The sequence below is a fragment of the Micrasema longulum genome, unplaced genomic scaffold (genome assembly GCF_059751315.1).
Source record: "Micrasema longulum isolate JH-2025_06_02 unplaced genomic scaffold, ASM5975131v1 h1tg001030l, whole genome shotgun sequence".
Lineage (NCBI taxonomy): Eukaryota > Metazoa > Arthropoda > Insecta > Trichoptera > Brachycentridae > Micrasema > Micrasema longulum.
The window spans coordinates 128,566-152,622 of record NW_028278218.1 but is presented as its reverse complement, the minus strand read 5'-3'; the positions used below and the strand labels follow the sequence as shown (position 1 = coordinate 152,622).

At 34.1% G+C, this 24,057-nt stretch overlaps 1 protein-coding gene across 1 annotated transcript in view; it reads left to right on the top strand.

Annotated features, from left to right (window-relative positions):
- Window positions 1–24,057, top strand: part of LOC148277466 (diacylglycerol kinase eta) — a 97,880-nt gene that overhangs the window by 55,799 nt on the left and 18,024 nt on the right. The window contains exons 5-13 of the mRNA XM_088232859.1: window positions 15,925–16,016; window positions 16,977–17,179; window positions 18,937–19,136; window positions 19,874–20,019; window positions 20,189–20,315; window positions 20,500–20,679; window positions 21,960–22,079; window positions 22,161–22,276; window positions 22,357–23,997. Coding sequence (XP_088088985.1) covers window positions 15,925–16,016; window positions 16,977–17,179; window positions 18,937–19,136; window positions 19,874–20,019; window positions 20,189–20,315; window positions 20,500–20,679; window positions 21,960–22,079; window positions 22,161–22,276; window positions 22,357–23,997 — 2,825 coding nt within the window. The remainder of the gene's footprint in view (window positions 1–15,924; window positions 16,017–16,976; window positions 17,180–18,936; window positions 19,137–19,873; window positions 20,020–20,188; window positions 20,316–20,499; window positions 20,680–21,959; window positions 22,080–22,160; window positions 22,277–22,356; window positions 23,998–24,057) is intronic.

Below are 24,057 nucleotides of genomic sequence, written 5' to 3'. Positions count from 1 at the left end.
CATTGGAGAAACGTAGAATGGAGATGGACCTTATATGCACTTTCGAAATACTTAATGCTATGAGTTATGTCCCATCTCTGTTGCAATCATATTCCCAACCGTGTCAACTTTTGTTTTTATGCCCCAGTGTCCAGAATGTGTAGATTAGTCAATTCGTCACACGGCTTGGAATTCTTTGGGATAGATCTTCCAGCTTTTCGAAGATCTCTTTCCCATTGACACAACGTTGGATGAAGATGGATTGGCATAGGTTAACTCGAAATCTTATATGTTGATCCCGTTTTTGAATATATTGTACACCATTCTTGTGATGCCCTTGTTTGGGTTTGCAACAGATTTTTGTTCAGTTTCTCGTATATTTGTTTCTTCATATTTATGTATTTATTTATTAGTTCATACATACATTGTTACGAAAATGGCACAAAAAACACTCTGGCAAATTCTGCTTGTACTAGGAGTAGGATCAGTATATGAAGGGTCGGCAAGCCAGAAATATTAGTATGTATAATGTTGCAATCGGTTCCTATATGGGCAATAGCCTGTTCTAAGAAACCGATTTGTTGTGGCAAATATGGTTTTCGAATATGTTTCCTATAAATTGGGTTGTGGTCCTGTGGCTAGTGTCTTGGACTCACGGACCAAAGGTCTGTGGTTCGAATCCCACTTTACCCCAACTTGATTCCATTTTCTAATAGTGAGTTATTTACAACTCGTTGAAAATGGCCCTCAAAATTAAATATTTGGGTAAATCACAAGAACGCAAATATTTCTTTTTTTAAAAAATTAAAAAAATAAAAATAAAATAAAAATAATATTGAAGAAATAGAAAAACATTTATGGCCCAAAAAAGAAGAAAAATAAGTATCGTTTACGTTAAATGTAAAAATAAAATTAAATATATAAGTATATACACATACACGCATACATACGAAATACATATATATACACATACATTCATATATACACACATATATATATACATATATATACACACATACATAATATATATGCACATACAAAAAAATAATAATTTATAAATGATTCAATGGGATATAGCATAGCATAGCAGAGCATAATATTTCAATTACTATCCTCAATAAATTCTCAGATTCCTTAATTCCAATGTCTGTCAACCAAATTGTTATTCTTTTTTTCAAGACTGATGGTTATAATTGTTGTTTTAGTACAAAAGCTCCACTTTTTCGAATAAGTTCAGTGATACAAGAAATTGAATCTATAAATGTTTTTTTACACGCAGTAAAAATTCAATCATTTGATTGTTCGGCGAAGTTTCTCAAAAATGTATGATAACATCAATAAAAAATATCTTCTTTGAAACGTCCCAAGTTTTTGAGAACAATCAATTATAGCGTTTTTATGTGTTCTGATAGGTTTCAGGTTTCCGCGTAGCCATTCTTTCAACTTTTAACGTGTTTTGACACCTAAGAAGCTCTACTTTTAAATGTCAGCACAACTTACTGACGACAACTCGTGACGTCTCAGTCGGAGTGTTTTCAAAAAAACAAAAATATTTTTTGGCTTATCTTTACAGTCCATTAATGATTTTTCCGAAAAAACTATTGAATTTCCTCATTTTATCAAAAACCTTTTGTTACTTTGTTACCACTGACGTATTATAAATATTAATATATATCAACAGAGACGGAGAACATTAGAGAGAAGGAAACATGGAATTCGAGGCATTCACAGGGCTTGTGACCCGTCATTGGCTGGTTTAAGTGGCCATCTTACGCACTGTGCAACATTCACCACTCTGTCTATGTTTTAACATATTTATTACATCAATTCTTTCATCTGTTGATGTTTGTGAAGTTAAAGAGCTGAAACCTTTATTTATGCGGGTGAGATTCATCCAATTGAATTATTTCACCTACATACTAGGCAACGCCTGAAAATATTATTTTTTCAATTTGTATACTTCTTCATGGACCAGGTAATTTATCAACAATATTTTGAGTTTGTCCAAATTTTTGTTGACAAGAACTGGATTCAACTCCCTGGGGAGCTTTTTATATTAACATATTACAACAGAGATGAAGAACATTTAAGAGAAGGTAATATAGAAGTCTAGGCATCTACAGGGCTTATGACCTGTCAATGGTTGGTTTATCTGTTGATTTTTTTGAAGTAAAAGAGCTTAGACCGTTATTGGTGTGGTTGAGATTTATCTGTCCAAATTATTTCACCTACTAAACAACGTCTGAAAACATTTTTCAATGTTTTTACTTTTTCTTGAACCAGTTGGTTAATTAACATTCACGTTATTCCTATACTAGCTAGTTCTTAGATATAGCAAATATTGCATTTCCTCCAACAATTTGAAAACAAGATATACCAAATCATAATACACATCCAAACCTTCATGTAAGAAAAATATACATATATTTCTTTAATTCATGTTTATTTCCGTCTGGATCATTACGGCTGTCATTTTTCAGTACAATTTTTTTATGTACTTAATTACATCGTGAAAAATGAACTTAAAAATATAAAAAATTGTCTACTTGATTATATTTTTATTTCTGTATACAGGCGGGTGAAGAATACAGTTCTTTGTGTGAAAGACGATTGTTTTCGACTCGATGGATGGTCTTAGGTAAAAATCCTGAAAAAGAAAATCGAGTGGAAATACGTCCTCCTTGTTCTGTATTGGTTGGCGTGTTTGCTTACCATTATTGAGGTCCGGGGTTCGAATCCTGGCGGGGTTGACGTAAAATATTGATTTTTAAACGTTTTTGAAATTAAATATTTTATTGTTCCTGGACTAGCCCTGAAGCGTAAGACCGATCGAACCGAGATGATCGAACTTTGATGCATTTGGTTTGCCAATGGAGTACCCTATGCACTACTAGGCACAGAAGAGAGATGTTGATGAGGATACGTACTAATAAACATGCTTCTCATTTTAATAATGGCGCATTCCAACAGCAGAATTCCACCACTCCTTAATTAGCTAATGAACTAACGACAGGGCCGCATCCTAAAAAAAATCTTACCGTATATAAATTTTAAACTTAGAATCAGTCATGAATTTTTAAATTACTAATTTTTACTAAAAACATTAAATTTATTAAAACTTATAAACCTTTTAAATTTATTCAAAATTGTAAATTTAATATGGGATTGCCCTGAACTATTATCTCTCATCGACTTCGGGGTGCCTGGAAGAATGACTAGACAGGTGCCACCGTTTTGTAGCAACAATTCACGGACAGTGCATACTTGTAATGCCGTATTAAATAGACTTCATGAACTCGGCAATAGGTATTCCCACGTATCTGATATATTTAGTGTTGGGTATTGTTCCTATAGAACAAACCTTTTAAACTTTTTCAAAGATGGTGAATAGTAATTATATTTATTTATTCATGCATTTCATTATATATATATATATTTGAAGTTTTTTGTTCACTTTGCCTAGCTGTGCGAAATAGTACTTACGATTTTCTAGTTGTTTTACTGTAGAATGTTTTATTATTTAAACTTTCTACTTAATATGCTATATATTTTTTAGGTTAATTTTTAAAATATAAATCTTGTATAATTTTTGGTTTAATTTTTTTTATTTTTATAAATCTTGGGTTTAATGAAATCCGTGTTTTTTTTAAAAAATATATTAAGCCAAATATGTTAATATTATAAGTGTTTGTAAAAGTCAAATTTGCCATTTATGTTAATAGTGAGTTATTTACAACTCGTTGAAAATGGCCCTCAAAATTAAATATTAGGGTAAATCTTAAGAACGCAAATATTTATTTTAAAAAACAAAAAAAAACAAAAAATTTAAAAATAAATAAAAAAATAAAAAATACTGCTAGAAAAACGCTGTGTGAAATTGTATAATAAAAAAAACCTGTATCAATTATGTATTTAGAATCATTAATTAATTTTTATGATGTAATAACTTATAAGTTATTAATTTGAAAATACTTGGTACACTTCGACTAATTTGTTTGACCAATTAACGCTTTCACCCTCTAATGGGTATCTTCAAACTGGGAAAATGTCCATTAGAGGGTGCAAACGTTAACTGGTCAAACAAATAAGTGAAAGTGTACCAAGTATTTTCAAATTAATATCTTATGCGTAAATAAAAGTTATTAAATCATTACAATAGAATTTCATCCAGAATTGTTCATAAATAGTTTTAATAAATTAATTTTAACTTTTTAAAAATCTTAAAATATTTTATGGACCGCGCTTTTCCTCTAAGTTTATTTTTTAAAGTGTTTATTGACGTATTATAATCGTAAACCTGGCCGCCAGGCACCCTTCAGGGTGGCCCCAACTTGGTAGGTTCTTAGTTAAAAACTACCGTTATTCCAGTGGCCATTTTGGATACGTTGAATGTAACTAGAGCCAAAATCCAAGTTTTCTAATTCGGCAAGTTTATGCGCACTCCAGTATGAACACTTTTGTGTCACTTTTTAAGATTTTTGCTTGACAATTCTTCACTCGTGCGTTGTACAAAAAATGTTTTCAGAATTTTCTACAATTTACTCATTAAACGTGTTTTGTCTAAACCTTATACATTGGTTTACAACTTTGCTTTCGCCTTTTTATTTCCGAAAGACGAGGCCTAAGTTTAAAAACTGGTTATACATTTGTGATTCAAAGTATTGTCCGTCGCTGGCTATTATTTTCTTCCATCTTTCGGGCAGCGTACGAATCTCGCGTTGAAAAAACTGGTCATCTTTTGAAGCGATCTACAAATGGATCCAATTTTTTACTTCTTCAGGTGCTGGTCAGCCAGGCCGTGTGCCATTGATCGAAACAACTGGTAGTCTGACGGAACAACGCCTGAAAAATACGGCGGGTGTGATAGAACTTCTTATATATTTCGTTATCAAAAAAGACTTGATTTACTTGTGTTTAATTTTTTTAAACTTTTATTTTATCGATATATTTAAGTTTTTTTTTATATTTTATGGAAACATTATTACATTGTGTTACCAAAATGTTTAAAGAGAGAAATCCCTGCAAAAAAACTGCTTTTGCAGTTTGGCGGGAATTATAAAAAATTGTTTAAAAGAATGCTTATGTGAAAAAAAAATTAATAAACAAAATAAAAAATTCAACGTTTCCAAATATGTCTTGACCACTTTCGCAACATGAGGTCGAAGGGGTATCTTTTTTTTCCAATTGCATTGCTTCTGAATCAATCCCATAGATTTGAGACATTTTAAATTACTTTTTGAGTCACTCCCAATGACCGTGCTAAATTTTCTTTACTTTGACACGAGTTTTCATCAAGTAATGCCTCAAATTATGCGTCTTCGGAAATCATGTCTCATCCACCGCTATGGCAATCTTCGACGTGAAAATTACCGCTCTCGAAGCGTTGAAACCACCCACGATATATTCTTTCACTAAGAGCGGCCTCACTTTAAGTATTTGAGAGTATTCGATAAACTTTAGCTGCAGATTTCTTCAAATTTAAGCAGAAAATTAAAACCTCCCGCAAATGAAGAAAATTCGGCTCGTAAACTGATATATTCAATCAAGAACAACTTTATGATGCAGACACAAATCGACTAATGCTTTTAGAAGGTTATGTTGACAGATGCCTAAGTTTATTCCGTGACGTGATAATCTATATATTTCAACCACTACTTTCTGCTTAAGTCATCTTCGGGAAACCGGGGCAAGCAAATTTGCACACCAGTACCTTCTGATCAGAACTTAAAAGTTCATTTTTTTTGTAAAAGTTTGGGAAAACCGTGACAAAAACACAGTGGTCTAACATCTCAATTTAAGAGGGAGCGCGGTCTCACTTTTTTTTGTTTAAAAACGTAATCCAGTATTTTCTCTTTGGATTATGGCACTTATGCATCGTTTTTTTACACACTATTTATTTAATTATTAAATGGACGACCTAAGCCAATTACAACATTTACACGAAAAAACACAAATACAAGAAACTGAACAAAAATAACATAAAACTAGATAAACAAGGGCAATACAATAATGGTATACAATATATTCATAAAAACGAAGGACATAAGACTTCGAGCTAAACCATGCCAATCTAACTTCATCCCATGCTGTTTTAGTCGCGAAGAGATCTACAAAAAGCCGGAAGATCTATTCTAAAGAATTTCAAGTCGTGTGACGAATTGACTAATCTACACATTCTGGACATTGGGGCATAAAAACAAAAGTTACTCTTAGAATGGTGACATGGTTGGGAACATAAAAAGAAATTTATTACAACAGAAATGAAACATCACTTATAGCATTAAGTATTTTGAAAATGCAAAATAAGGTCCATCTCAGTTTTACGTTTCTCCAATGAAGACATATCAAAAGATTGCTCTATTTCAAAATGGGAATAATGACCCCTTTGTAATCTATAATTATTTACTTTATTCTGTCACTATTAATATTTACCGTTGTCGTGTCTCTTTTGTTATGTTTTTTTTAAAATATAAATAGTTTATTATGGGAACTAGAACCATCCAAAATTTGCTGTCTTCGGAGGTACGGTACACAAACACGGTATTTAAAAAAAAAAAACGCTAAATGTAGAAAACTTTTTTCTAATACTCAATCTTAAAAAACAACAAAATCAATATTGTTTTGAGGTGCGTAAAATGGGACAACGAATCTTTGATTTTGTCGATCTTATTTAAGTGTAAATCAGTCCAACGTGCACTTGTCTTTTTTGCTCAGCATCGGGGAAGCATTCGCGAGAGAGTGATAGAAAAGCAATGTAGGAATTAATCATATTTATAAACATCACGATTTATTTATCAATCATTAGCGGAATCATTTATTAAGGTTATTACCAGTTGGGGCCTTTCTTGTAAAACCAACATTTAAAAAGTTCAATTTTTACAAAACTCGGCTCTTATTTAAGATTAATTTTAATCAACAGATCAGCCAGAATTGATAAGGAAGAGGTACCTGAACGTTTTAAAAAGCGAGGGTGCCTGTCCATAAATGATTTTCTGCGGCTGAAATTTGTTACTAGATATCGATTTGATAATAACTACCAAAAAATGTATATACATATGCATAATACAAGACTAGCACAATGTGAAGGCTTGTCAGTACCGAGGTTTGTAAACAAGTATGGCAAAAAAACACTTCATTTTACAATTCTCAAAAATAAGATTCCTAAGCAGATCTTAAAAGAAAATGTTGACAAAACTTTTAAGAAAAAAAAATTCAATGGCTAATATGTAATTTAAATTTATTTCAACAGAGAGGGAAAACATTTTTGAGAAAGGAATTTGGAAGTCTAGGCATTTACAGGGCTTATGACCTGTCATTGCCTGGTTTAAGTGGCCACTTTACACACTGTGTAACATTCACCATTCTGCCCATGTTTGAACATCCACATTTCCTCAACTCTTCTATCTGTTGACTTTTGTGAAGTAAAAGAGCTGAAACCTTTATCACGTGGGTGAGATTCATCCGGCTGAACCCAATCACCTACTAGGCAACGCCTGAAAACAATTTTCCTATTTTTATACTTCTTCTTTTACTAGGTAGTTAATTCAACAATGTTTGAGTATGTAAGTATGTTGAGTATGTATGAAATTTAAATATGAATAACTTTCTAGGGAGGAAACCCAGCCAGTCTGGAAGCATTTAGACATACTCAAACATTGCTAATATGTAACTTTAAATTGATTATTATTTTATGTTAACAGTCATCAGTTTAAATTTTTGTTATTAAATATTGTATTAAAAATACGTATGCTTTAAGTTCCTAATAATGTTTATATAACTTTTTAAATTTTTTATAATTTCTTTAACTTTTTTCTTTGTTAAGGAAAATAAGAAACCTGCTGACAAGCCGGTTTCGCGGTTTGGTGGGTATCATTATTTTTCCTTTTATATTTTCGGTCATGATAACCTTCTTAAATAAAAATAGATACAAAAAAAAAATAGTCTGGCATCGGATATCCTCTTAATGCGGCCCTGGCTAGAGGAAAATAATTAGCGATTCAACTCAAATCGCAAAATTTAGTATTGGGCGATTCGCCCTTAATACGCGGTAATTAATCGCAAAATGAACGTAATCTCGACTAATTGCCAGTGAAAAAATATAATCGCTCTTTAAAAGAGTCATTATGGCAGATCTATTGCCTAATTGCCAGCGGTCTTTAATACTATTCATATTTTTTTCACGTTTCGCAGCTAGATCTTTTAAAGCGATTTGCAATTGAAAAAATAAACACCAAAAAATTGGATACGAGTAAACCAGCACAATAGGTTTTTTTACTTCACGAAAATCAATATATGAATAAGGAGTGATGACATAAGCATGATTATGTCAAGAAACTGTAGTAAAACAAGAAAATTAATTTTATACATTCCAACTTTACAATACACAAGGAGAGGTTGCCATGTCTACAACAAACACGATAATTTAAAAGTCAAGTTCTCACAAATAAAGCCGTATTTTTAATTGACAATGTTATAATTATTGTAAAAAAAATTAGTATGATAAGTTTCAATTAATATCTCACTTTTCTTAGATTTTGGATTTTGCCGGGTTTGCAAGTAGTAAATAAAAAAAGAAAAATACAAAACCTGAAAATATCCGTTTCTGTTTTTGCCGCAGGTTAGTGACCCTTTCACCAAAGTGCCATCCACTAAAGGGTTTTAATGTAGTTTCTGGTATTTTTTACCCAGACACATAAAATGTAGTGTTACTTAACGTATAAATATTATGTGAGTTACTAAATTAATAAAAAAAAATGTGGACGCTATGCCGGTTAAGTCGGTATAGAATGACAGGCCTCCCATGACAAAGCAGGAACACTTAAGTCTGTTAATTATTACAATAATTTCCAAATAAACAAACCAGCCGCGTGAGACCCGACGGAGAATAGCATGTTTCACACATATTTTTTATTGTTTTTATTTTATTATTTTTTCACGCCCATGAGGCTTTTACATACATGGAAGTTATTTATTTATTTATTTATTCATTCAAAATTACACTAGTTTAAATATTTATGAACTTATTAAGGCTTTTTCAGCTATGCCCGTGTCAAGCCACAATAAATAACAATGTTGTGTCATTTAAATCAACAGAAAAAGAATATATATATAAAAGCATAATTGAAATGATAATTGAGATATGTTTTCTAGAAACTCACTCAATACTATAGTAAGAAATATAAGAAATAGGAGCAATAAATCATATGCCAAATAATAGTACGTACTAAATTAAATTATACAAAAATACATAATAAAAAAAAACATAAAAATTATCAAGATATATAAAAAGCAAATAAAAGTAAAAGTATGGAAGGAAAGCAGATTTGTAAATTTTTGCTTGCCTCGAACTTTAAAAAAATTGACAACCTCGTCCCAAAAAAAAAAATGAAAAAAGAGGAAAGAGGAAAGCGGAAAGGAGGAGAGATTAAGGAAGGGAAAGGAGATGTTTCTTCAGACGTGATTGAAACAGAGATTATGTAGTAACATCTTTGATGGTGGATGGGAGATGATTCCCCAGTCAAGCCGCATGGACACTATTTGAGTGAGAGTAGAAAGAGGAATTGTAGATGGGTATTAAGAGAGTGCCTTGAGAATAAGAACGAAGAGGTAAACCATAAACTGATAAGCGTTGAAATTTTTCACGCAGGTATATAGTAGCGTATATGTTTTCCCTCTCTGTTGTAACAAATTTAGATTACGGATCCGGCTATCAGTTGTCTTTTTCGCACAGTGTTCGGGGAGGCGTCTGCAAAATACTGTCGTTACAACTATATTAAAACAAATATCCATCGAACCGCTCGGCTCTTCCGCTGCAAATGCTTTCAAAGAATGTTATAAGGAAGTTTTATAAAGAACGGTTCTTTTAATATTCAACATCTTTATGTTTCTTCCTTTTAGCCAAGTTTCATGACATAGCACAATGTGCTATAAGTCTACGTAATGGGATTGCAAACACGATTCTCCCGCCCTGAATGATAGCTGCCCCGAAAGGGAACCATTGTGAGCCCTAATTTATGTCGCTCTGCTAAATTATATTCAATTAATTTTCTAAGCTTTCAAATAAATTTCTACAAACTTTTGTTTATTGTCCTGGCGTTATATGAAAGAAATCCATTTTACAGTTACCAGAGGAAGGGATTTTTAGTCTTTACTGGAGCTTCTAAATTTTCAAATAGTAAAATATTTTTTAAAATAGATATTTTCCATTTATGTGGGTGTTTTTTAAATATTTTGTCACGGCCAGTTGAGAAGGATCAATAAACCAATTATAAGATAAACTTTGTAAGCATTTGCATCCAGGAAATGCCAACACAAACCTGCAATCATTTCCTCCCAAAACCAGTGGCCACCAGCTGCGCCACAGCGGTAAAGCATGACAGGGGTTTCGGAGAAAGCAAGTCAAAAGTGATGGTATTTGAAAGGGATAGTGAGGTTACTGACTGCATAATAAATGTAAACAACGAATGTCTCGAGCAAAGAGAAGAATTTGTGTATCTGGGAAGCATCTTTTTTTTTAAGAGATGGAAGAGTAAAAAAAAATGTTGAAAGAAGAGTGAATGCGGGCAACAAAATGAACGGAGCACTAAGCACAGGAATTTCTAATAAAAATATGTCAATCGAAGCTAAACTGGCAGTGCACAACAGAGTTTTAGTCCCAACACTTATGTATGGAAGTGAAACACGGAACTGGCTGAGGAAGGATGAAAGCCGAGTGAACGCGGTTGAAATGCGATCTCTTAGACGAATGTGTGGGAAATCAATGTATGACAGGGTTACGAATGATGAAATCAGGCGAGAGTGTAAATCTGAGTCAAGCATAATTGATAAGATTAAGAAAGGGTCTCTGAGATGGTTTGGTCACGTAGAACAAATAGACGACGAAAGAATGGTAAAACAAGTATATATGGCGAAAATGAACGGCAACGTGAGACGAGGACGACCAAGGAAAACGTGGCATGATCAAATAAACTAAAATCTTAAGTCTGGTCATGTCAAAAGCAGACAGAACCGAAGGCCATGTACGACAAGATGTATGAATATGGAAGAGGCTAGGATTGTATGCCAGGATAGACGTGTGTGGTGGTCCATTCTCTCTGCCTACCCCTGCGGGGAAATGGCGAGATGGTAGGAGTAGTAGTAGTAGTAGTCAGTAAAACTACCTATTTATGTTTGTTATAATGTTCATTTTAAAAATAAGATGCATTACACATATGAAAAAGAAAACATTGATAGATCAACATATATTTTATGAATGGGTGGCATGCAATTTTTGAAATTTGTTTTTATTTGTTTATTTTTCCAAGCATATATTTACATAGAATTTTAATTACAAAAATACACTTAAAAAAATACATCTTAAAATTAAGGTAATATAAATAGAGCTAATATAATAAAAAATACATGCAACAACATACAAACTATCACGCCTTTTCTTTATAAGGGTAGGCAGAGAGGATAGAACGCCACATCACTCAATCTTTGCATACGTATCTCACTTCCTCTACATTCATACATCTTCTCATTCACGCGCGCCAATTATTCTGACTTTTAACATGTCCATCTTCAAGTATTTGTTGGATTCAGTCATACCATGTCTTTCTCGGTCTTAATCTTTATCTGCGTCCATCAACATTCGCATTGTTAATATTTTTAGACGTTCTTTCGCTGTCCATTTGCTCTACATGATCCAAATCCATCCATCCTTGGTCATGGTCCAAGATACGGTACTGTGAGATGGCCCAAGGTACGGGACATATAGTAAGGCAATTAAATTGACACTCACGTTTTTGAGATTATATTATTCTTGGATAATAAGATCATTTTAAATAGCCAATATATAACCACGTATTCCTTTATGATAGAGATGGTACAGAATAAATTTCTGCGTTATCTGTATCTCAGAGAGTATGGATTTTACCGGTGGCTTTTCCCGGCTGACTTCTTACTAGAAATGCTGGGCTACCAATCATTGTTGGGGAGAAGGAATATTCATTTGGGTGTTCACTTTCTTCAACTCCTTTGTGGTCGCATACATAATTCCGATATTCTGAATGAATTCGGTCTATTTGTCCCTGATAATTATCTTCGACAATGGCAACACAGGTCGTTCTACCTACCACGATGGAGAACCAACCTGCCAATGGTTATGCCGGTAGGTAGAGCAATCGTGTTATTCAATCGTATCGCCTCGGATGTCGATATATTTCATGACAGTGAGATTACTCTTAGAAGGCCAATTTTCAAATTGTAATATATATGTCAATTTTACATGACAATCTACATTTTTTTCTCTTTTCTATTTAATGAAGCTGATATGTATATTTTGTAATGTGTTGAGAATTAATTGGGTACTCTGTAATGTTCTCAATGTAACTTAAAATAAATTAATTAATTAAAATAAATTAGATAAAACATTAACAGAAACATTCAAATAAGTGACAATAAACTGCTATTTGCTATTTTAAGTTGTAAGTTCAAGTCTGACTCGCTCAAACTTAAATTCTGCATTTTAGGTCAAAACTTTTGTAGCTTTAATTAATGTTACGAAGTTGATTATTTTATCCGTGAAAGTACTATTTAAAACAATTGAGTTACAAATCCTGAAAAAACCTTTCAGAAATTAAAAAAATAAATAAAAACCGATCCGGTCGAAAATTTTGAAAAACTCATTTAATAAATCATAACTCAAAAACTACGCAAAATCGCGGAACATATGTACATGGGGGTGATTCGGATACCTCGCCAATATGAGGCACCTATATTTTCCCTTCGGACGTCACTTCTCCGACCATCCTGTATATTGTCTTTGGAATTAGCGTGTATAGAAATTGAACGAGAATTTATTAATAAAATTCCACAATATATTTTCTTTATAAAAGGACACTGTTCCTTCACTCTTCGCTGGTTTCACGCGATAATAATATTCTTTTCATTCCTTATATTCTGCAAATTCTGAGCTATTGTCTCATTGCCTCCCCCGCTGCGAAACCTTAAATCTAATGTAAAATGTTATTACACTACTGGGGAATGTAATAAATGGAATTTTCGGTGGAGAAAAAATAATAAAGACGATTTAACAAAGAAAGATGGAAATTCATCTGCAAATTAATCCTTGGTAATTCGAAAATTAGTTTACCATGAAAATCTTGGGAGTTATTAATTATTTCTGTACTATAATCAGGTTTAAACTGTTTATTTACCTAATTTATTTCCAAACTGTGTGATTATTTGCATCTTTTTCTGCATGGTCGGGTAAACAGGTGTAGTGAACTCTTTTGTTTGAATGACATAGTTGGCTTTACTTACCGCAGTTTTGTTGTAAGGTTACGTAAAATTAAATGAAAAATTCACTTACATTGTGCTGAGGTTTTAATAGATAATAGATAAATACAAGATTATACAAAAAGTTATTAAATTAAGTACAACACTGAATAAATTAATCGCGACATAAGTTTATAATAAGTGGGTATTTGAAAGTCTTAGAAAGAGCAAAACGCAAAACCAACTGGAGTCAACGAGGGACACGAAGAATCTAAAGTGCCTCAATCATGCCGATTTCATGCAGTTCCGGTCTGCGTCTTACGCTTGGTGTTGCAAGCGGTTAAAATACAGCGTGTGAGTGCGTTCTTATACAGGCATATGGCCCAAAAAAATCCAAATACAGAAGACTAAAAACATTTAGCTTTAGCAACAAACACAATTTAACCTTTAATGATCTTTTCATCGTTAACCTTAGGCGGCCTGAGGTTAGGAAATGATTGCTTGATAATTATGTCGCTTTTCATTATATTAAAATTATACGTGAGTCTTGCTTACTGATCTTATTAAATTACATGTCTTTCTTTTTCTTTATTTCTTTATCGTAAATGAATTCTTTGTATATTTGTCACGGGGTATTTGATATTTTGTAATTCTTAGAGATTCCAATGGACCAAATAATTCGTTTAAAATTTTCTGATATATTTATTTACTCATTTATTTATTTATTTATATACCAACAGACTTGCGTAGTTCCTTATTTCAGAATTAAATGAAACGCACTGTATTTTACTTCAGTCCGTGCATAACTGCGCAAGAGAAAGGTTGTGTGTGAGCTTGTCGCAATTTTTTAGAAGTTTTTAATGAATGAACGTCGAACGCATCTCAGGTCACTACAGTCAACACAAGTTAATTAAAAAATATTTCTTCTGGTTACTAAAATTATAAATTAACTTACAGCTGTTTTTATTATTTTTTTTAAAAAGGCATTGATTGTTTAGAAGTTAACTCTTTGGGGGGGCAACGGTTCCTCTCAATTTATGGTATACACATACATTCACTCAGAAATATACTAATATAAGTCCAGGACCTAAAACACCTATACCATGCACTGGCAAATTCTGTGTCGACTTATGGTCCAATTGGTTGGATAGTTTGCTCAAAAACCACCCTTGAACCGGTAACAATTGCACAGTAATCTTTAATCCGAGTAATTAAAAAAAAAAACATTTCGTTATCAAAGTGACTTGCTGTTCAAAGAATTCAGAGTACTTAATATTATTCAACAGTAATACATTGAGAACAGTAGTGGTTACACACATAAACAGAGACAAATCCCAAGCGTCAACCACAATCATAAAACAAGATACTCCAATAGGAATCTGATGCTAAGTGAAGGGGTCAACACTGTTCTGGCATCGAGGCACACTTTTATGTTGGCAAGAAGGTGCATAATTTTTCGCTAGAACTGTGGAAAAGCGGGAGTGTTGTCAAGCTGAGGAAAGTGTCGACCTCGCTCTTTTATGACATTGGTCGTAGGGAGTAATAGTAGTTGATGCATGCCGCGGATTTGATATTCTTACAGGATGTTGAAAATAAAATATAAAAAATAATAACAAAAATACAAAAGGCAATCATTAAGTTTCGTATATATCAATTGAATTTTATATATTTAATGTATGTATGTATGTGTATGCGCATGTGTATGCGCATGGGTATGTGTATGTATATGTATGAGTGTATGTGTGTATATATGTGTGGGTTGCACACGTATCGATGAGTGGATTATGCCAAATAGGTAAAATATGTGTACTGTTTATGAATTTTGTTTTATTGGTCTATATAAATTGGTTATGTTTTTTATGAATATTTTAGTTTTTTATTGTTTATTATGTTAATGATAATTAGGGTAATTGGATTAATTACGTTTTTTTTGTTGTTATTATTATTTATTTATTTCATTTTATTTGGGATTTTTACAGCTATTACATAAATAAAATAATTAGAAAAATCTTAACAATACTAAAGCCAATTAAAAAAATCCACTGTAAATATAATGACACATAATATATAAGAAAAGAAGTTTAGTAATTGTATTTGTGTGACGTTTGTATTCATGTGTATGTGAATGTGTGTATGCGTGAATGAATGAGGGAAAGGATACATGTGCGTGTGGGAATGAAAGAGAGAGAAATAAGAAATTATGTTAACTTTGTTAAATAGCTAATTTAAGACATGTTTCACATTTTGTAAAATGTTTCCCTCGGCACGGACACCCCACGAGGGAACATTATTATGTATAAAAAAAAGAATACTAACAATGTAAAAGTATAAATAAATAAATATATATATGTATGTATGTATGGATGTATGTATATGTATGTATTTGTGTATGTATCAATATGTGTTTACTTGTAAGTTTATATTTTATTTATCTGTTCTTTCTTTTAATTTGTAAATAATTATCATGTATTAAAATGTAATTTCCTAGCTAAGAACGGGGTATGTACCCTTGTTAGCTAGGCAAAGTGTACAAAAAAAATGTGTTATATGATGATATGTATAAATAAATTTAAAATATATATATACATATAATACGGGATACATACATTAAATTAACCCTTATAATAAGATTATAAGCACAACATATAAATAACTAAAACTGAATAATAAACTATTGTTTTCTAGAACATCTCAATGCCCCACCAGTGGATGGAAGGGAACCTACCAGTTGCCTCTAAGTGCGCCATCTGTGATAAAACATGCGGATCTGTTTTGAGGTAAGATAGGCTAGGCTAAGGGACAGAAGCACCAGCAAAAGTTAAGTTTAAAGTAAATTCAATGCTTCATTTTCGTGAAAATTTACAAAATGATTTGTTTTGTATTACCCTTTTCATGCAACCCGTTTCGTCGATTTTAGCAAAAACGCAACAAACGCAACTAAGACAATCGACAATAATATATTGTACAAGTTTAGTTTAGACATAAAAATAAGTTTGATGTGTTTACACGCATGTGGGTATAGAGAAACAAATACTCATTCTCAGACTCAGACTCAGACTCCAAGTAGTCTTCCACTCTGTTTGTTATTTTCTTTGTACTCTCAATATTGCACTAACAAATTCAAATTCGAAATTATAGTATTGTTTAGTTCACTAAAAATAGATTTATTACATATTTGAAGTAAATATATATATTATACATTATTAACAAAACAACAATGCAACTTCCGTTTAAATAATACATAAAAAATATCCAACTCTCACTCACAATTTCCCTCTCACTTACTATCTCTCACACTCCCGCTCTCAATCTCCTATTTACACTCTCGCTCTCAACCTTTCATTTACACTCTTTTCTACTCCTATTCTCAACCTCCCATTATCACAATCTTTCTCTTATATACTTCCGCTCTCAATCTTTCACTTACACTCTCTCTCACTCTCCCTCTAAATCTCCTACTTACACTCAGTCTCTCTATTACTCCCGCTTTCAATCTCTCACTTACACTCACTCTCTCTTCCACTCCCCCTCTAAATCTCCTACTTACACTCAGTCTCTCTATTACTCCCGCTTTCAATCTCTCACTTACACTCACTCTCTCTTCCACTCCCCCTCTAAATCTCCTTCTTACACTCGATCTCTCTACTACTCTCGCTTTCAATCTCTCACTTACACTCACTCTCTCTCCCACTCTTGATCTCAATCTTCCACTCACCCTATCTCACGTGCTCCCTCAGGCTGCAGGACTGGCGCTGCCTGTGGTGCCGCGCGGCCGTGCACGCCACGTGCCGGCCGAGCTGGCGCGCGCCGTGCCCGCTGCCGCCGTGGCGCGTGTCGCTCGTGCCGCCGACGGCCCTGCACGCGGCGGCAGACGACGCGTGGCGCCCGGAGCGGCCGCCCCACGCCAGCCCTCTACTCGTCTTCGTCAACTCCAAAAGCGGTGAGGATACGTTGATTCGTCATCATTATTTCCCTATTCGCACCTAGTGGTACATGCACCCAGGGCACTGCATTAGCGCTCCGATCGAAGCGTATCTAGTTAATTTTTGTTACATGGAATAAGATAAAGTGATCAGTCTTCCGCTTCAAGTGCCCATCCAGGAACATGTATTACAGTGTAGAACCACCTTTAATATCAAAATTTTACACTCATTCTGCTTACCTTTTTGTAACAAAAAGAAATAAAGAAACACCGCGGTTGATATACCAATGCAGTACCCTATGCATCATTAAGTGCATAAAAATAATATTGCCAGAAATCGAATACAGGACCCAATTTTATTGGCCCAAAAATGTTCAATTCTTTTTTTACTGATAATATTTCATTGATTCCAAAATTTCAAAATTTTCCTTCTTTTAAAAAACATGCACTATCCTGGATTCAAACTGAAGATATTCACTCTTTTTTCCTATGATATATTTTGTTGCCCTTTAATGTTTTTTTAATATTTTTATTTCCTTTTTAAATACTACAAAAAAAAACATATAATCTTTTACAGAATTTTTATTTTTTCTTTCTTATGTTACACAAAAATATTATAACTGCCCATTATTTACTATAGGAGCAAAAATTCATTAACATTTTTTTGTATACCCACGAACAGGCCATGCTTTTGTGGGATTTTTTTTATTACTATTTTTACTATTAATATGTCTTTCATTGCTATGTAATTATGCTTTATTTTTTTAATACTCTGTTTTACCTCTTATGTTTATGGTTAAAAAAACAAAAAAAAAACAAACAAAAGATATGATAGGCGAATAAGACTACCACTACACAACAAGGTGGACTCTTCGCTCGATTTATTTTTTCAGGATTTTTACCTGATAGTAGCCATCCAGTCAAACTAACATTAATTAGGTACATATTACAAACTTACATTAATTTACTTAACTGGTGGAAAAACTTTAGGAACTTAATAAAGATGACGGACGAAAAAAAACTCAAATGAAATTTCTTAGCGACAGTTAAATTAGGATTACACTGTCCCCGTGTGTTGTGTTGAGGTCTGGTGTGTCGTATTGTAGAATGGTAAGGCGTATTGAAGGCTCTTCTGTCGTTTTTATTGATCATTGTGACCAGTGACTTAATGCGTTGAAAATACTTTTCTAGAAGTGCATTGTTGTGGGGTGTTGTAACGCGCCATAACCCCCCTCCAACACTAGGCGCAGTCTAAAATGTGTATACTTCTATGAAAAATCAGAGTATCTTCTTCGGTAACCTGTAATTGAACATGTTTAGAATTGTATAAATATTATATTTTTGATACAGAAAACCTAATTTTACTTTGAAGATAAAATTGAAGACAAATGTTGACTTCCCAGTGTAATACGGGCCTTGTAGCTCAATCACAAATAACTATTGACGTAATAATAAGCGACGTGATAACAATTTCTCACCATGGTTGTTTATCGTATTCGCGATCACAGTGGAACATCCGTGGACACCTAATATTAAATGTCAAAATATTTAGAAAGATTGAGCTACTGAAGCGTTTGTTGATAACTCTGACACAAGGGGCAATTTAAAATTTCGTTGGCCAAATTGTCGAAAAGACAGTTTTGTTTATTGAGTCAGGCCCAAGAGTCCACTTCTATTCGTTTTCTCGCATCTTACAAAATTCAAGTTATCAATTAAGCAGTAACAAAGAATTACACATTGATGTTTGAACGCGTCCCGTATTGAAATGTTTCCAGGTGACAATCAAGGCGTGAAGTTTCTCCGGCGCTTCAAGCAGCTACTGAACCCCGCTCAGGTGTTCGACCTGACGGGGGGAGGAGGCCCAGCCCCAGGGCTGAAGCTGTTCCGTCACCTGGACCCCTTCAGGGTTCTGGTCTGCAGCGGGGACGGCTCCGTGGGGTGGGTCCTGGCCGAGATAGACAACCTCAACATGCACGTCAGTATCTCCAACATTTTACTCTTTTTTGCCCCAGAAATGGGTACAAGGATTCGTTCTTATTAAACCAAAATCAGAAACAAGGAAGGAAAGAATAGGGATGTAATTTTTTTTTGTTTTGCAAACAGTGAAATAATTTCAACTAAAATAATATATTTAAAACAAAAACACATATATTAGTAGAAAATATCAATAAAAAAAACATTTGTAAAAAATACCAAAAGTAATTACTATTTTTTTAAATTTTATTTATTTTTCAAGCCCGTAAGGCTTTTACATACATGGAAATTATATAAAACATGAGCATATAAACAGCATAAAATTTTAAAAATACAATATAAAGCAATAAAAGGTAGAACAGTGTTTAGAAGTAAAGTTGGTATAAAAAAAAGAAAATGAGTATATAAACAACATAAATTTTAAAAAATACAATTTGAAGAAATAAAAGATAGGAACAGTGTTAAGAAGTACCTATAGTTGAGATAAAAATAAAAATAAAAAGATGAATGTACATACAACATAAATTTTAAAAACCGATTGACGATGCCTTCATATGGAAAAATTGCTCGTTGACAAACGAGAATAACTGCCCAAAGGAGCTTCAATGTGATCTGGTAGTCCTGGAATCTTTATGCAGAAAGAAATTATTATTTAAAATTTTAGATATGTTATTGATTGAGTTCACCTAAATGGTCGTTAGTATCTGATAGCTGAATGTTCTGTTTTTGTGTTGATAGAAACAGTGCCAAGTAGCCGTCTTACCTCTGGGAACTGGAAACGATCTGGCTCGGGTACTAGGCTGGGGCGCAGCTTGTGACGATGATGCTCATCTCCCCTTACTTCTAGAACGATATGAACAAGCTTCAGCCAAAATGCTGGACAGGTAAAATAATAAATCACCCATTAGCCGAGTTGTTATTTTTTTTACAAAAATTACATAAACTTGGGCATGTTGAATGACTCATTTTATTGTGGCAATTCTAAAAAGAGGTAAGGTCATTTTATATTTTTGTCAAATACATTTCTTACTAACAGTTTTGTTCATTTCTCAGGTGGAGTATTATGGCTTTTGAGCGCCCTTTGCCAAGCAATGCTGGTCCAGATACTAAAGAAGGAACCGGAAAACCGCTATTGGCTATAGAAGAAACCATCTGCACACATTTAGATTCCATCAATCTGGTTAGTCTAACTGCATACTTCTGTATCTCCATATTTCTATTTAACAACTTTAATTACTTGTTAACTACTAAATTGTAAGAAGATACAAATCCTGTTGCTAAAATACGTCATATTTATTATGCACTATGGCTATTTCGATGAGACCTCCTCTTTTCATACAATGGTCTCTTACTTCATGTTTCAGAGCATCGAGGCTGGCCAGCCATGCACCCAAGCTACAGAGTCTCTGAGAATAGCTGTAAGGGAATTAGCAGCTAACACAGGTGGCGAGAGAGGAAGAGAGGCAAGGGCCAAATTAGCTGCCTTGCTTGACGCCGTTAGAGAAATGCAACCAAACAAAGCACAGAAGGATAAGACAGAAAAGGCAAGATTGGCTTAAATCTCTTGAATAAAATAATCAACATTGTTTGGATGGTGAACTTTCTTAAAGGAAGTTCATAGAAATTGGCTGTAAAACATGTTTTGAAAAATGAACACGATTCACAAATAACAAGTTTGGATTTTTTTGTCTAAGGGAAGAGACCATTGTAGGAGACTGCTGCGAGACATTAAATAGATTTATATACTATTAAGTCTAAATGTTTATTAAAATTCATGTCAACGTAATAATTTTTATTTTTAGTATTCTTTAATAATATAAATGCTTCCACTTTCCATTATGTTGTATCCCAACTCAACACAGGGCTCTTGGCCTCATAGAGTTAGGGATACGTTTTTATTTTTTGGTAATATATGAATAAGTTAATCAATTGAACTTCCTCTTTGCCTCTGGGCTTCTCTCTTAACAGACTACTTTTGTGCATCTTTCCAGATCAGATCCGTATTTTAAAGTTAAGGTCATGAATTACTAATTACAGGACTAGAAAATCTAATGCTGTGTTATGTGTTTAAGGCATAATGGCATATGCAATATAAATGCGTAAATTTACATTTCGCTTCTTAAGTCCCTTCATGATATTAAAATTGTTTATTGTTTTTAGTAGAAAATTTTCTTCTTTTTTGTCTTCTTGTAGATCTGACGATCTGTTCTACTTAGACTACTCAGTCTCCCGTGATGAGGCTCAACTATCCTTACATCGCTTAGGGGGTCTTCCAGTGGGCGCCGTTCGGAAGTCAATTATTGAACTCCTATGGATAGCAGTCTGTCGCTGCTCATTATATTCATGTGTCATCTCTAGAATCTTCTACGAGATCTGCTCCAGAGCACTATATCTTTGATTTTGCACGTTTTCCGTATAAAGTCATTTCTGACCCGGTCGCGCACAGTGTTTCCGGTAATAGATCTGAGGAACCTCAGCTCTGATGTTCTTAGTGAGTTCATCATTCTCGTGGTGTCCGTTTGTGTTTCTACGGAATATGACTAGATGGGTATCACACATACTTATATTATATTCTCACTTTGTTGTCAGCTCGCATATTTTTATTTTTCCATATTATCTCTTTTAGACATTCTGACACTTGAGAGGCTTTGTTGACTCGATCTCGGACTTCGTTGTACAAATAACTTTGGCTGAATATATAAATTCCTTAATCTCTGAAGCTTGCGACTTATTCTTTTGATTTAATGTCCAATAATCAGTTGACACATTTTAGGTTGTTGTAACAATTACACATTGTTGTAACAATGTATTCCTAAAATTACAGGAAGAAGTCAATCAAAAAGCCCGCCTTGGGTGGGGTAGTAAAGGAGCTGAAGTGAGAAAAAGAGGAGACAGTCTCAAAAGAGCCGTTGCTGCCGCTTTACACCCTGGAGATTCTCTAAAGGTATCACTCGTTACTTATCACGAGTCAAATAATACCTAATAATTGAATATAGATATTGTAAAAGACTCATTCAATTTTCAGATATCAACAGCAGACACGCGATGCTCGTGGGAACTGCTTCCAGCTCCAAAAGAATTTGCTGACCCTAGTAGAAGATCATCTGCCGTGTCAGAGGCTGGAAACCCAGCAGAGGACGGGTAAAAACTTTTTTTTAATGACTTTTTTGTGATACTACCTGCAATTTATACATAATTTAATACTGTATTTTTTATTGCAGAGTACCAGCTGTTGACCCAGATATAGCTCGACTCTTCCCCTTATGTAGCAGTCAAAGTAGTAAATCTCCAGACCAACTAAGTAGCAAATATAGCTCCCAAAATCTCCTCGGTCCGGGAACAAACCTCGAGCTGGTCAATTCCAACTCCTGTAGCAACTTAACCAAGTTAAAAGACTCATCCGCCAACTCTGACGGAAACAGCGATATCTGTGATGTTAGTTTATTTAGAGTTCCGAGTCTCGTTATCTCGGACGAAGCGACGCTGACGCCTACTCACATTACCGTAGATGTTCCATTCCCCATAGGCGATACTTATGAATCTGATAAGATGACAATCATAGACACGGACACACCGTACACCGAAGACATATCTCGCATCAAGAGAATCGAAGAATCGGCATTCAACGAAAAGTTTCCATATGAATCGCCGTCCAAGAGGGTAAACAGTTCCGATGAGGACGATAAAGAACTCTCAGATATTCTCTCGGCAATCAGCAACGAAGAATTTAGTATTGCCTCCGAAGTCATGGACCAGAAGTATTTACAAGAAACACAAGATGGTGATGCTAATGGGTATATTAACCACATAGACTCTCCAGAAACATCCGACACCACTTGCCCTAACTCAGAAACCATCCACGGAGAATCCATCATGGATGATATGAGTTCTGTTTTAGGGCAGGATTTAGTCATGGCTATGGTCGGTAGAAACTGTGATATTGAAAACACTTTTACTGATGAAACCACTCTATTCACTTCAGAGACTACATCAGAATTACCGTTAGATAGCAGAAATCCGAGTTTAGAGAAGTATGATGACAGGATTTTCAATTTTCTTAGAAAAGTTAGAAAATCCAGCAAAGAACTAGAAGAGAAATTTGGTTTTGAAAACAAAGTATTCAATCTTGCAACAGGCACAGAACCGATCAAATATTGCAGTCTAGCGCAGTTTGTAGAAGGAAACGACATAGCCCGAAAGTCATTTAAACGCCATTTGAGACACAGTAAAAAAATGAGCAAAAATGACTCCAACACAACACAGACATTAAAAGAAGAAATGGAGATAATGGAAATTGTGAACAAAATTGAATCCGTGAAAGGATCTTTCGGCAATCTATCATCCTCCGTCGGAGCCGAAAGTGTAATAACGAATAAGGAATCCGGGAATGGTTTGCTTTACGCCCGACTCAAAGAAGATTTTGACTTAGAATCCACAGTTTTACAGAAAGATATGGAAATCGAAAATGATTCAAAGACTACCATTCCAGGAGAACCTGCTAAAATGGATTCATTATTTGTAGAGCACGGGGATGAAGAGAGACGATTAAGCAAGCGAAGTATTTATCTAGAGGTCGATATGGATGATGATGACTGCCCCAAAGAAGGGCGAATGTTTCCAAGAGTTTCTGTGGTCGTGGAGCCTCCTTCTCCGTCGAGCAGCGAAGGGAAACGGGGGCTTGGTGGAACGGGACTGTTGGGCGGCGCAGGCTTAGGTTTGGGGGGGGGACTCGGGCCTCCGTGGCCCAGAGAAAGAAGATGTTCTGACAATGGTCCGCGTACATCACTGGATGTTGAGAGATGCTCCTCAGCAACTAGACGCATCAGTTGTGGAAGCTTATTCCAACCAGGAGAAGCAGACAGGTAATGAAATGCAAAATATTTAAGATATTTTTTTTAATAAAAAAAATCGCTTCTGGGAAC